The sequence below is a fragment of the Delphinapterus leucas genome, chromosome 6, assembly GCF_059928025.1.
Source record: "Delphinapterus leucas isolate spDelLeu-1000000601 "Yukka" chromosome 6, BTC_Dleu_Yukka2, whole genome shotgun sequence".
Taxonomy (NCBI): domain Eukaryota; kingdom Metazoa; phylum Chordata; class Mammalia; order Artiodactyla; family Monodontidae; genus Delphinapterus; species Delphinapterus leucas.
In genome coordinates, this window is record NC_143134.1 from 28,119,693 (window position 1) to 28,134,168 (window position 14,476).

Sequence of the window (14,476 nt, forward strand, 5' to 3'; positions counted from 1 at the left end):
TCTCCTTGATTTTGAAATAATGAAAGATGATTTTAAAGTTTTGGGAAATGGTCTGAATGTGCTCTGGGAAAAAAAACTGCTTTTTGGTAAAGGAAAGATGAACAGAAGAAAAGATGACCTTTTTACAGTGTGTGTTGCTTAATCAATCTTAGACCCTGTGGTAGGCAGCCTCTAAATGTTCATGCCGTGTGTGATTCCTCTCCTTGTGAAGGCTGGGCGTTTCGACTCACTTCTGTCTAATAGAATATGGCAGAAGAGGTGGGAAATCACCTCTCAGGTAGGTTATTAGAAGTCTGTGGCTTCTATCTTGTGCATTCTCTCTCTTGAATTACTCACTTTGGGTGGAGCCACCTGCCTTGTCAAAAGGTAGCCCTGTGGAGTGGCTCATGTAGAGGGAACCAAGGGAATCTGCCAACAACCACGTGAATGAGCCTGGAAACAGAGGACTGCGGCCTCACGAGGGACCCAGAGCCAGTCCTAGCCCATAGAAAGAGTAAATGTTTGTAGTTTTAAGCCACTGAGTTTTGAGGTGACTTGCAATGCACGTGAAATAACTAATATAGTCTATATTTAATCATTAGAGATGATGAAACTCTGTCTTCTTAAATGCAGACTACCTGGTTTATGCTTTACCATAGTCACCATCCATTTGGGTTAGGGAACGTTACTGCGTAATTGGTTTGTTTTCAGTGTTTGAGAGGTATCAAGCTGTTAAATTTGATTTTGTTTATACTTGATTTAATTTATATTACATGATTCATCCACTGAGGTAAATGTGAAACATTGTATTTTTAGTAAATATCACTGTATTAAAGAAAGTTAATCAAGAATTTTCTTTAAGGCTATCACATATATACATATACATATATGTATATGTATTTATATTCATTTGACACCACAATTATATACATATATTTATAATTAATCTCAAGAGGGAGGAGATATCCAGCCTAGTCATAATCCTTGTGATATACTTGTAAATAACTATTATGGCTAAACCAAATAGAATATATTTATCATATATAATATATAAAGCATACTTATATAAATAGCTAGGGGTAAAATAGAAAATATATTACATATAGAACAGTCATGCAAAAGTGGCATATTATGGCACAAAATTTTTACTATAGGTAGGAAATTTCTGTTACTGTGGCAACAGTAAATTGTCTAATAAATGTATGCCACGAGATGGAAATCAAAATACGGCAGAGTTCATTGGATCACTTCTTTCTTTTAGTTTTATTTTCTCTGAGCAATTACTATATTTAACTTTAATCAAACCTAGGATAGGTTTATGTTGAAGGCTGTTAGCAATATATCTGTTTTAGTCTCATTTGTGATACCCATTTTTCTTGCATACGGCTCAACAGTATTGTAAGAACAGATGAATCATTTGGTTTCTGGCTCATTTTGGCATGACAGAGGTTACCTAGACTGTAGAACACACGTCTTTCACTAGCCATGTGCTGCCTCTTCTCTTCCTGCGGGAAAAATGAGCTGTGGGGAAGTCTGCAGACCTTGCACCTTAGCTGCAGTCACTAAGACTCTGTACATGTTGCAATGAACCGTAGATTGTATCAAAGTTTCTTTGGTTTTGCAACAGAAACAAATATTGCAACCAAAAATGAGCTCAGGAGAAGCTAAAGGGCAGGAAACTCTATACTTGGGTTCTCCAGTACTGTGGCTGCTGACCACATGTGCTATTTAAATTTCAATTGATTAAAATGAACTAAAATTAAAACTTAAAATTGAAGCTAGTCACGTTTCAGGTGCTCAGTAGCCATGTGTGGCTGGTGACTCCCATGTTGGACAGCCCAGAATCATCACAGAAAGTTATATCTGGCAGCACAACTTTAGATTAGCTTGCCTGGAAGCCTTTGCTTGAGTTGATGTACCCAACCATTTCCTCCATTCTTCCATTGCTCCATTTGTGATCCAAGTTGCGAGAGATAGTTTGATTGGCCTGACTTAAGTCATTTGCCTACCCCTTGTCTATGCCGGGGTGGGAGACAGGTTCCTGTAAAGGAAGCCTCCGGCAACCCCCTTGGAGGCACCTGGGGACCTGAGTTCAGAACCTCCGCAGCTGCAGAGAGTGGCAGAGGAGCATGCAGCACTGTTGGTGGACATTGCGTGGCCCAAAATGGACAAGTCATTTTAAAAAGTAAGGTACTTTGTTTCATGCAGTATATAACAATATATTCTTTGGAAGTTAAAAAATATATAATAATGCTTCAGATACTTGATTTAAGAAGTATACGTAGGGCTTCCCTGGTGGCGCAGTGGTTGAGAGTCCGCCTGCTGATGCAGGGGACACAGGTTCGTGCCCCGGTCCGGGAAGATCCCATATGCCGTGGAGCGGCTGGGACCGTGAACCATGGCCGCTGAGCCTGGGCATCCGGAGCCTGTGCTCTCCAACGGGAGAGGCCACAACAGTGAGAGGCCCGCGTACCGCCAAAAAAAAAAAAGTATATATAAACATTTAAAAATAAAGTTTTGTTCTTAATCTGTCTCTCTAACAGTGAATGGGATAATAGTCAAGAAAACTTTCTAGAATAAATATTAATGAAAGCTATATCGCAAAGGCTTTAATTTGTTGCTAGTCAGCTTAATTTGCTCTGGAAAAAAAAATGTTTGATGTACAATTTTTCTTTCTGTGCCCCAGTTCTTAAAAAGTTTTTAAGATTTTGCTAAGTGCTCCTTTAGCATAAGCCAAGCAGAGCTCAAACCGATGTATTTTAGGTAGGTTCTGCTGGGGTTTAGCCAGTCAGGTTTTCCTTCTCATTTATTCCTGTCTTGTTTGTTTCTGTGTGTGTGTGTGAGAGAGAGAGAGAGTGTGTGTGTGTGTGTGTGTGTGAGTGTGTGTGTTCTCTCATTGTTTTGCAACATGGTAAAAAGTAAAAAGCCTCAGGAAACAAAGTATTACAACACTTTAAACATTGGTCACAAATTGAAGAATAGATATTTTTATGCTTTTTTATGATTGTGACATGATCTATTATGAGACCAGTAATCATGCCATGTTTGTTCACATAGCACACTTCTCTTTCTTTGTAAAAGTGAGAAGAAGTCAGTTTTGTAAAGCATCTAGCCCAGATTTGTCAAGAAAGCTCTTGCCTAAAGCCCTCTGACAGAGTTCCACAGTAATCAGTTGAAACAGGCATTTTAATCCAAAGTTAACATTTTACTATAATGTTTCCTCCACAATTCAAGGAAAATACAACCTTAAGTGGAACTTCCTATTTATGAGAGGGGATTTAGAAATAATCAAAAGCGATATTTACTTAAGAAGTAAGAGTCAGAGATCACTTCTAATTGTATCAACAAAATGCCCTGAATGCAGTATCTATATAACTTTTCAACTTAAAGTATTTGTTGTAAGCATCCCCCTTTATTAGCATGGCTTCTTTCTCCATGAAGTCGTAAGAGGAGGGAAATACAAAGGCTAAAAGGAAACCCAGAAACAAAAACAAAAAAACTTGGAATTTTCTACCTTGTACATATTACTAAAACATAATTTATAATCCAAAACTATAAATTATGTTCAGTTATTTACATATTACATTGTAATTGATTGTGAAATGTCAAAGCTTGCTTTAAATTATTTAAATACATGTAAATATGCAGAAGGAAAGTAGCATCTGTACTTGGCTTAATCAGGTTAGGACTTTGGTCTGGGAGGAAAAGGGTGGCAGTCCCAGATTGTTGCCAGCAGGGAATACAGAGGAGTGGGAGGAGACCAGATAGTTTTCCTTTCTTGTCTTCTCTGCAAAGACAGGCTTTCTGTGTTTAAGCCACTGCTGATATAGAGGTTGCTACTTTAAGCTTATTTCAATAAAAGTGCTATAATCCCAGGAGAGGATTACCTTGCCTGGGGCGGGGTTGGGGGGGAGCGATGGTTCTTGATGCCTTCTCAAAATGATAGATTAAAATGATGGAAATTTTTTTAAAAGGAATATGATATTTCAAATATATTTTCGTTCTGTCTAAATAATACATAGAGATGAAAACATTTTGTTACATGATTAAAACAGTTTTACCACTTGAGTTAGCACCCATTTTCATTTTTCCATTATAATAGAGCCCCAGTTTTATTCCCTATGCGATGGCAAACACTCTGCAAGAAGTGCAGCCTTGAGAAAACTGGCCCCCAGGTTTTGTGGTTGACTTCTAATGGTATCAAGGAAGTGGTTAGATCAAAGTAATAAAATTAAAGCTCTTTTTAAAGAGGCTGGCTTTAATAAAGTGGACAGTGAAAATGTTAAAGATCTGTTAGTATTACATAGCGAATTCCTGACTACCAAAGAACTCACTCCCGTTTTCATTTGTTAATGCTCATCCTTGATGCTCATTTGTTTGAAGAAGCAGAATCTTGAAACTCAATGCAAAATCATTAAAAGAATATACAGAACATGCATATGAAATCATGGCTATTTTAGGTAAGCTTGGTCACGATATGAGTAGAAGTGTTAAATTTTGAAATGCAGCTCCACTGAAAGGAATCAGGGCTCTGGGAAAGTGACTGATTCAAGGTCTGGGGAGGAGATGTTCAAGTTGAGCTTAGAACATTTTTGTGATACCAAGTAACAAGTTATCAAAGACAATTAAGGTCATGTCAGTAGGACCCTAGAGCCAATCTAAGTTCCCACTGACCAAAGATGGGGTAGTTTGAGCATCAATAAAGATAAAAACTGCAGTGGAGTCTAATACTTCAACTGTGTTAAAAGTTGTCGGTTTTGTGGTGGTTTCAAAGATTAAAAATTTCTTGGTCACCTTTGGAGGATGCTAGGGAACCGCCTTTTGATCTTGAAAACTCATTTTTGTATTATTGATAGATCACATGCAAAAGATATGACAGACACCATTTTGAGTGTTTTCATCCTGTTAGTTTGTCTGTGGCTTCAGACAGTGGTTCAGAGCTACCTGCTTCCCAAATTTGAGTGCCAAAAAGAGAATTAGATTTGCACGTGAACAAACCCCAGGCATTTGCAGGTCTGCTTGCTCGTCATCAGCACGCTGTTGTTGACTTCCACGCTCATCAGGTGGCAGCAGTGACTCTCGCTGTTCCTCCTGTCACGACCCACCTTATCTCTTAACTCACCTCCTACCATCTATCTTATTAGCCCAGTACCCTCATGGTTGTACCCTAGATTTCAGCATCATCAGTAATGGCTCCATTCTGAATCTAGATCCCTGCATGTCACTCTGCAACATCCTAACTTTCCAGTTCTTTTTGGATCTCATCGAATCATCACGTCCATGGACATTTTCACTTTCAGCCAAGTCCTTTCTCTCCTCATCCAGTTTAGATTTCATGGTCTTTTGTGGCATGACTTACTTACAAATGACCTTAACTACCTTTGCACCCACCTCATAGGGGAATTATAAGGAATAAATGAGCTAATTAAATACCTATGAAGTGCTTAGGACAGTTGATCTGGTATTATTACCTAGTGTCTGCACAGTACATGTCAACTATTGCTATTGCCTAGCTCGTCTTTTCTTGTACTTGTCTCGTGAAACTCCAGCTGACATGCCTGCTCTGTGCCTGCCCCCAGTCGGCTAGGAGTTTCTAGAAAAAAACATGCTAGTCATCTCATGGCCACAAATCTCCAGTGTGTAATTGGTTTTGCCCAGCAGTCTTGCCATTACTTCCCTAGTGTGTTTGCTTTCTGCTCTCCAAAATGTGTGTTCAGATCTCTTTCCTTAATCCATCTACACTTGCAGACATTTTTGGTACAGATAACAGGAAACCGTATTTCAGGAGGCCTAAACAATAAGAAAATACAGTGTAATATCACAAGAGCTCACAGCATAGGGCAGTCTCCGGATTGGTAAGTTCAGCAGCTTAGTGACGTCTTTCTGCTGTGCCATCTTTAGTTTGATGATTCTGCCCTCGCTGGCTTCCATTATGGTCACAAGGTGGCTGTCATTGCTCCAGGTGTCACATGTAGACATGGAAGCATCCTGGGAGAAGGCCTGTTTATTCCTGGGAGTCTTTATTTCAGTGAGGAAGGTCCTTCCTAGAAGACCCCTACAGACTTGACTTCACTGGAAGAAGGCTGGGGGAGTGGTGGTGGGGGTAGGTGTCCAGCAGAGCACCACCTTCCTCCTGCATTTCTGCTACCTCACTCACTTCAGTGGGCACTTCTCAGCGTCTTTCTGACTCCTCCTCTGCTCCTTTCTATCTAAACAGTCTCCCTAGGTGACATCCAGGCCCCTGGCTTTGAATGCCATCTGTCTGATGGTGATTATTAATGAACATTAGACTGCATATCCAGTCACATGCTCAACTGCTCCATTTATGTATGTAAAAGACACCCCACACTTAACATGGCCAGAGTACACCCCTGCTGCCTCCTTTTTCCCAGTGTCAGTAAATGGCACTGCTTACTAATTACACTCTAACCAGAAATGTAGGCATTAGATTGATTTCCTTTTCTCCCTACATCCATTTTACTGGCAGTTTTGGACGCTCACCCCAAATCCCTCCCCCTCTCCCTGCCTATGCTGCCCTAGTTCAGTCCAAGCTGCTATCATACCTCACTCGGAGGACAGCAGTAGTCTCCAGCTGGGCACCCCACTTTGATCTTGCCCCTACAGTCTGTTCTCTGCCAGCCTTACAAAGGATCTTTTAAAACACAAATCGAATTATGTCACTTTCCACTCAAAATGCTCCGGTGTCTTTACATAACACATAGAGTAAGATGTAAAACTACACTGCGTCTGTGTGATCTGAACCCTGCTTGTCCAGCTTCACTTCTGCCACTTCCCTCACAGCCTTCTCCCCATAGCAACAGTGGCCTCCTTCTCTTCCTCAGCGCTGAGCTTGGCTTCCCCTTAGGGCCCTTGCATGGCTGATCTCATCACTGGGCATTCTGTCTGATCATGTCGCTGCCCTGTTAGCATTCAGACGTGGGCCTCCCCAACCACCCAATCTAAATTTGTCATCTTATGATTATCTCAGAACCTTTTTCCCGGCCTTAAATTCTCTTCCTAACACTCACCACAACCTCAGTTCTCTCTTGTCCATGTGCTTGTTTATTGCTCTTGTTCTTCCCTTTCTTTATGTAAGATGTAAGCTTTGTAAGATCTAGGACGGCCTATCTGGTTCACTACTGTTTGTTCAGCACCTGAGACAGCGTCTGGCACATACTAGGTCACTTGACCAATAAATTAAGAGATTGAACGAATGGATTTTACCTGGGAAAAGTAGAACAAATAAACTCCCATCCAGCTTCATCTAACTATTTTTGAAAGAGAGAGAAAAACAAAACTCCTGGTATGTCACTGTATCATTCATGATATTGGAAAGCACACAGTAGAAATTGATTTTGCCTACCCTACAGGAAAAGGAAATTTATTGCAAGGTTCCCAGAATCAATAGCTGGCTAGAGTATAAGGCTTAGAGCCCAAACTAGACCTTAGGAGCCCTGGAAACACACAGTCTGCACCATTGCAAGAACACAATATAAGAATCACCAAGTTGGCACATTGCTGCCCCTGCATTGCCTGTAAGCATAGAAAGTCTCCATGTTACAAGATCACTCATTCAGGACTCCTAGTCCTGAGAAGTAACATCCAGTGGACCAAACGTGACTCGGATGCCTGCCCTGCTGTTCCAGGGCAGAGAGAAGGAGGATCTTGGTCTCCACTGGAGGGATTCTTTACTGTCCCAGGTTGAATACAGCAGGGTGTATGTGGGGGAGTGTTCTCCAAAAGCAAGACCAGGATTTTAATGGGGGCAGTGGGTGTTGGGCAGCCGAAACATGACAGACATCGAAAGCATGTGGGTAGTTGTTCTGAAATTTCTCTTTGAGCCTGTTGGAGCCCTGCCACAAGTAGTATGAACATCTACCTACCTCCTCCATCTTCGTGGCTCATAATGACCATAGCTTGTCCTCAAACCCAAATCTTCACTAGTGATTGATGTTCCCACACCACTGTTTTCAGAAGATGCTCTCAGATGCCCCGTGGCTTTCTGTCATCCTCACAGTAGTCCATAGGTCCTTCCAGGCCCAGGGGACCTATGGGATCTGGGCCTGCTCCAGCCATTCTGGTCTCCCTGTGCTGCTCTGTGAGTCAGACATGGTCCCCACAAGACCTGTGCAGTATCCACTCCTTGGTTCCTTTTGTTCTTGGCTCTAGTGTCACCTCCTCCGAGCCCCTCCTTGGCCATCCTGTCTAAACTGTGTACACCCCACACCCTGATACACTCTACTCTCCAACTAACCGTATGTATTTATTTGCTTATTGTGGGCTTCCCCACAGGAATGTCAGCTCCTGGGAGCCGGGGTTTGTTTAGTTCACAGCTGTATCCATCTGCCCAGAACAGGAAGCTGCAATAACTACTTGAATGAGTGAATAAATGTGTCATTTTGGAAATGAGTTCCAAAAGAGGAATTCCAGAATGGTCCTGAATAACAAGTATACAGCATTTGGGGTGACTATTCCGAAATGGTGCATATTCACTTGGTTATGTAAATTCTGTTGCCTCATTAAAAATGAATCCTCTCCTACCTCATGTTTTATAGCAGTGGGTCAGCAGAACCCACGGAATCAGAATCTCCTTGATGACAGAGCCAAAGCAAAAAGCCTTAGAAAACAACTGGCATTTTCTGAGCATTCCCACATTAGCAAGGGAAGGGTCAGTGTCCAAGATGCTTCCTCTTCATAACATAGTAATGTGGCTTTGGCATGCTGTTTCTGCTTATTACTCCGATGGATCTTCATGAGGATTCATGGGCCGCCACAGAATGCCTTTTTCTGGTAGATGATGAAGTGACTCAACAGTAGTTGTTTTTTGTGGAAGCAAAACATGCTCTGAATTTACTGCCCCTGGAAAGGGTTAAATTACTTGTATTTTAGCAGGAGCCTTGTGAGTTATTGTGGAAACTGACAGAAATACAGCTGATTCAGCTTCCGTTCATACTTCTCGTATTTGGTAGTACCGTGGGGTACCTGCCAAGAGTGTCACGGGAGTGTATGACCTCCTGATACCATGGTCCCTTAGTGTTAACATTGCAACCCAGGAGAGCTGAGGCTTCCCAGATCCTGGAGAACTTCCTGGGGACACAGGCAGGAAGTGGCTTGAGAGGCTTTTACCAGGTGGTTGGCTCTTTGTCTCCTTGTACTGTGCTCTTCAAAAATAGTGTAGCACTTTTATTCCTATTACAGTGTCATATTACTGTTGCAGAACATTTTTGAAATACAACCAGTCAAAATGAATAAAAAATGATCATTATCTATCAGTTGATCCCACAGAGACAACTTTCTAGATACATTTGATATATGTATGTGCCTACTTATATTATGTACCTACTTATATATACCATACCTTTTATCAAGCAGCTTACAAACTTATTTCATAAGTTGCTCTTTACTGTCTTACCACATAGTAGATAAGAATCAGGCAGAGGTAGGTTTGGATCCTATTTCTACAACCTAACTTTGTTACTTTGGGCAAGTTACTAAAACTCTGTCCAGTCTCAGAGCAGGGCCCAGCTAGGAGTCAGGGCTCCATGCTGGAAGCTCTTGGGATGGACAGTAGTGTAAGTTTGAATAGAGTCTCAGACCTGTGTGATTTTGGATACATTAGGGTGGCTGTCAGAGTGGAATGATTTTAATTCCACTGGGGACAACCCTGTTTTTAGTTCTACTGTTTAATTTCTCCAGTCATCAAGACTGTATCTAGAGATGGCACTTTAGTGATCCTGAACTCAAATCCCTATTGGAACTAAGCAGGTTGTGTGATCTATAGAAGCAGGTCTGGTGTGAGAAAATCAACCAACAGAAATACAGCACACTGTCTTCACTTCTACCTAACTCTAAGCTAATATTGGAATTTAGTATTCAGAATTAATAATAGATGAATTGAAATAAATTCTCTCTAGTACTTCTTTTTGTATTTGGAACTTAAAATATCTGATGCCTTTTCTTCCACACCAGGTCTCAGTGGCACATCTTGTCTCTCGAGTTACAGGATGCAATGCTATAGTGAACCTTGCTTCCCTAATGAGCTAATTGCTTTATTTCATAATAGAAAATAGCTGTTCATAAACAGAAGTACTTCCAAACTGGACTCGAATGTTGGCATAAAAATATTTTCTGTCTGGAGTAACTATTCCTGAGATGGTTGTAGAAGTCTGAGATTCCACATCAATCATACTCAGTGTTTTGTGTCGTATTGCACTGCAGTTCAGTAACTTCCATTTGTATGGCTCGTTGCTCACACTATTAGTATTAATTGACAAAGGCAAACTGAACAGGTCATATCATTTTTATAAAGGTTGAAATTATATACCTGGAGCCAGTGAAGGGTCAGTTACCTTTAATTCCATAAAGTAAAAAATATAGTTCAAACTATCAGTCTTTGATTTCTGCAAACTGAATGCAGCATATGAAAGTGGGCCAGATAATTTCTTACCAAACAGGTTTCCTAAAGGTAAAGTTTTGGTAAGAATGAGCAAATTAAATCACATATTTGTGTAACTACTTAAGAATGTCCCTTTTGACAAGTAGCGTTAGGGAAACTGGATTTCTGCCCGCAAAAGAGTGAACTTGGACCCTTACCTTATACTATATACAAAAATTACCTCGAAATGGATCAAATACCTTAATGTAAGAGTTGAAAGTACAAAACTTAGAAGAAAACAGTGGAAAAACTTATGACGTTGGATTTGGCAATTATTTCTTGGCCGTGACACCAAAAGCAAAGGCAGCAAAAGAAAAAAATAGATAAATTGGATTTCATCAAAATTAAAAACTTGCATGCCTCAAAGGATACTGTCAACAGTGAAAAAGCAACCCATGAATTGGGAGAAAATATTTGCAAGTCATGCATCTGGTAAGGAATTGATATCCAGGATATATAAAGAACTCCTTCAACTCAACCACAGCAGAACAACCCAATTACAAAGAAGATATACAAATGGCCAATGAGCGCATGAAAAGATGCTCAGTATCACTAGTTGTTAGGGAAATGCAAATCAAAAACCACAATGAGATTCCACTTCACACCCATTAGGATGGCTACCATCAAAAAACAAACACAAAGTAACAAGTGTTGGTAAGAATGTAGAGAAGTTAGAACACTTGTGCCCTATTGGTGGGAGTATAAAATGGTGAAGCTGCTATGGAAAACAGTGTGGCTGTTTCTCAAAAAAATTAAACATGCATTTACTGTATGTTCCAGCAATTCCACTTCTGGGTATCTACTCAAAAGAATTGAAAGCAGGGTCTTGAAGAGATATTTGTGTACACGTATTCATAACAGTATTATTCCTTATAGCCAAAGATGGAAGCAGCCCAAGTGTTCCTCAGTAGATGAAAGAATAAACAAAACATATTCATATAACAGAGTACTATTCAGCCTTACAAAGGAATGGAGTTCTGACACATACCTTCTGTCCATCATACAGAAGGACAAATACTGTATGATTGCACTTACATGAGGTTCCTAGAGTAGATAGCTTGTGGTGTCAACCAAAAAAGCCAAATCTTGGATGCAGTGTTAGTTGGTGAGCCAAGTTGAGGACTTTTCTTTGGATCCTATGATGCAGTGTTTTCAACAGAACGGAAAGGTCGCTTCAGCACCAAGCCTCTCACACTCACACCATGCCCTGCAGCAGACAGTTAGGTTTGCATCCGTTTCATCCATCAAAGCTTAGAGTTCAGTGCCATTCAGCTCTGTTTCATGGTGTTAGTTTCATGACCGTTCCTTTGTTAAATATTTATAAAATCTTTATTCCTGGAGAATCATTCCATAAACAAAATAATATGATGAATGGGCTTAAGTGGACTTGCAAAATATTGTTTCCTTTGAATAAAAAGTGCAGCACTAACAATGACTGTTGAGGGTCACATTTGTTGATTTCGACCGATCTACATTAAACTTTTCACAGAACACAATAGAGAATCATTTCCTATCGTGTGCTTATCGTGAATACTATATGCGTAAGTACTTTAGTCTCATGAAAATCCTCATCAGCTCCGTGAGTAAATATAGCTACCTGGGTTGTATTATTTATATCTCTGTTCTAATCGGCTGCCATTGGAAACACTGTAAATAACTTGTCTGTTCCATATAGCTTGTTCCGTAAGTTTTCAGACCTGTCTTTACTACACTGAGCAACATCATTGTTTACAGTTAGATTTAAATTTGTCAGTGCTTCAATTTTTCACACACGTTTGTTGCCACGTTGTGTAAAATACCTTTAAACTTACCATCTATAACTGCTTGGGCTGTGTGAGCAGTAAGTAACTGCAATTTACAGAAGCAGTACTCATTTAATGTTCAAAAACAATCCCTACTGAAAATGTCAATCCTTTTGAGGTTTATTTTTGTTTCTTTTTCTTTTTTAATCACCTGTATTTTCAAAACATGGTCATCGTTCTCAACATGGTTGCTTAATAATAGCATCATAAGCTATGTTCTTCCAATGCTGGCGTGCTTTGTTTGTTAAACATGTAGGAGTGTACTTAATTATTGAAGGGAAATATGCTTTCTTGAAACTTGTCTCCCCCCCACTTTTGGTTGAGATGTGAATAAGAGTATATTTTGCCTGCCTTTTAATGTTGCTTAAAGAAAATCAAAACTTCTTAGTCTGTAGTACTGGAGTAGCAGGAAGTGGTGGAGGCTGTGGCAGACTCGAGTGCATTGCATCTAAAAGGTGCAGCTGCAGTTAACTTCCAGGTACAAGTTAGCTTTTATATGAAATTACCCACCCAGTTTATAAATGTTGGTAACTAGTGCAGAAAAAAAAAAAAGTTTAAACTTTATGGGCCAGAGAAACACAGTGAGCTTGTTCAGATGTTTGGCCATCAGTTTGCTTTTTGTGCTCTGAACCTTCGCAGTCAGCTTTTCCTTGGCCTCCTGGGCAGTCCAGCCGCCACTTTAAGGATAAGACTTATAAGATAAGATTTAGGATTTGCAGCTGTTTTCATATTCTTATTGGTAGAAATTGAAGCTCCGAGTCAGAATATTACCTGCTTTTGTCCAGGTTTCTATTTAATGAGATCCCCGTCTCTTCACTCAAAGATATTGGGGTGAGCAGACAGATGGAGCTAATGGATTAATGCATCAGGGGGTGATTAGTACTTGCACGGAAAAATAAAACCCTGGGACGAAGCCTATTTTCATGAGTAATTATCTGTTTTTATTTTCGTTAAATTAAAATTAGTTTATGGTTCATTTACTGTAAATTGTAAATGAGTCTTCAAAAGCACATGAGTTGAATTGCTCAGAATTTGATGTTTTATCTAAACTGAAAGCGAAATGCCAAGCTTGATGGACCTGTCATTCCTCTGGTGAACCGTCTGAGGGAGAGAAAACTCCTTCCCCAACCAGCCCCTGACCCCTGCAACTGCGGTGCACCCTGTGGTTCCTGACTTGGTAATGATTGTGGATTGGATTCAGGAACACACCAGCCATGGTGCAAGTAATGGTCAGTGCCAGGATCACTTAATAATGATATAAGGTTCTTAAGTACTTTGGGGATATTAATAATTTTATAAACTAATTAAGAAATTAGGTTCTGTCTTGAAGTAGTTTTCCAGTTACTAATTTTGACATATAAACTTCTGGCCCTGGTTTGTTTTTATAAAAGAAGAAATGAAACATTGAAATGTTAAAAGGAAAGGGTGTCAAATCATTGCCTGCATTTTCTGTCTCATCCCCTGTGCAGGGGGCACGCAGCGACTGCCACGTGCCATTGGGATGTCCCTGGCCAAAGAGCTCATCTTCTCTGCACGTGTGCTCGATGGCCAAGCAGCCAAAGCAGTGGGCTTGATCAGCCATGTTCTGGAACAGAACCAAGAGGGGGATGCTGCCTATAGAAAGGCCTTGGACCTAGCAAGAGAGTTTTTACCTCAGGTACTTTAATTGCATTTCCTTCTTTTACTCTTTTTAGATAACTTTATAACAAATTGACTAGATTAATATTAAGAGCCTTCAGAATTAAAATTAAGATTTGAAGATAATCTGAGGCCCCTATCGTAGCCATACGTTGATAATATATCACATACATGTTTATCACTTGGGACAGAACTTGCCAGCAACTTAAGTTGTTCGCCAGCTAGCCCTTCTGACCTGAACTGTACATATGAAGAGAAACAGTGACGGATGGGCTGTCACACTGGATTGCCCCCAAACTGAAACACAAGTAAGGAGCCCAGAGTCGATTATGCCAAGTGAGCTTTCATTGAGATCCCATAACCTGAGATAACCTGCTTGAACAGCACCAGTTGTGTGTCTTATTGTGTTTGTTTTTATGGTGATGTAGGCATTGTTTTAACTCCTTTGTGCACAATATGCTTCCTCACAATTACACTTCAAATCTGGGACTCACTGCACATTTACTCACAGATCATAATCCTCATGAGTAATGTTAATAACAGCACATCTAGGGACCTGTATTAAGAGTTTCTTGGTTCTCTCACTCTTTTAGGAGTATTTTTCAAATATTCCTTTCTTCTG

At 40.2% G+C, this 14,476-nt stretch overlaps 1 protein-coding gene across 6 annotated transcripts in view; it reads left to right on the plus strand.

The window, feature by feature from the left end:
* AUH (AU RNA binding methylglutaconyl-CoA hydratase) overlaps nucleotides 1-14,476 on the plus strand; it is a 162,537-nt gene that overhangs the window by 137,500 nt on the left and 10,561 nt on the right. For 5 of the 6 annotated variants that reach the window (XM_089912906.1, XM_022560701.2, XM_089912907.1 and 2 more), the window contains one exon: nucleotides 13,686-13,873. In XM_089912906.1, coding sequence (XP_089769032.1) covers nucleotides 13,686-13,873 — 188 coding nt within the window. Of the gene's footprint in view, nucleotides 1-13,680; nucleotides 13,874-14,476 lie in introns of all 6 variants that reach the window. The other variant, XM_089912909.1, reaches the window with a different exon arrangement.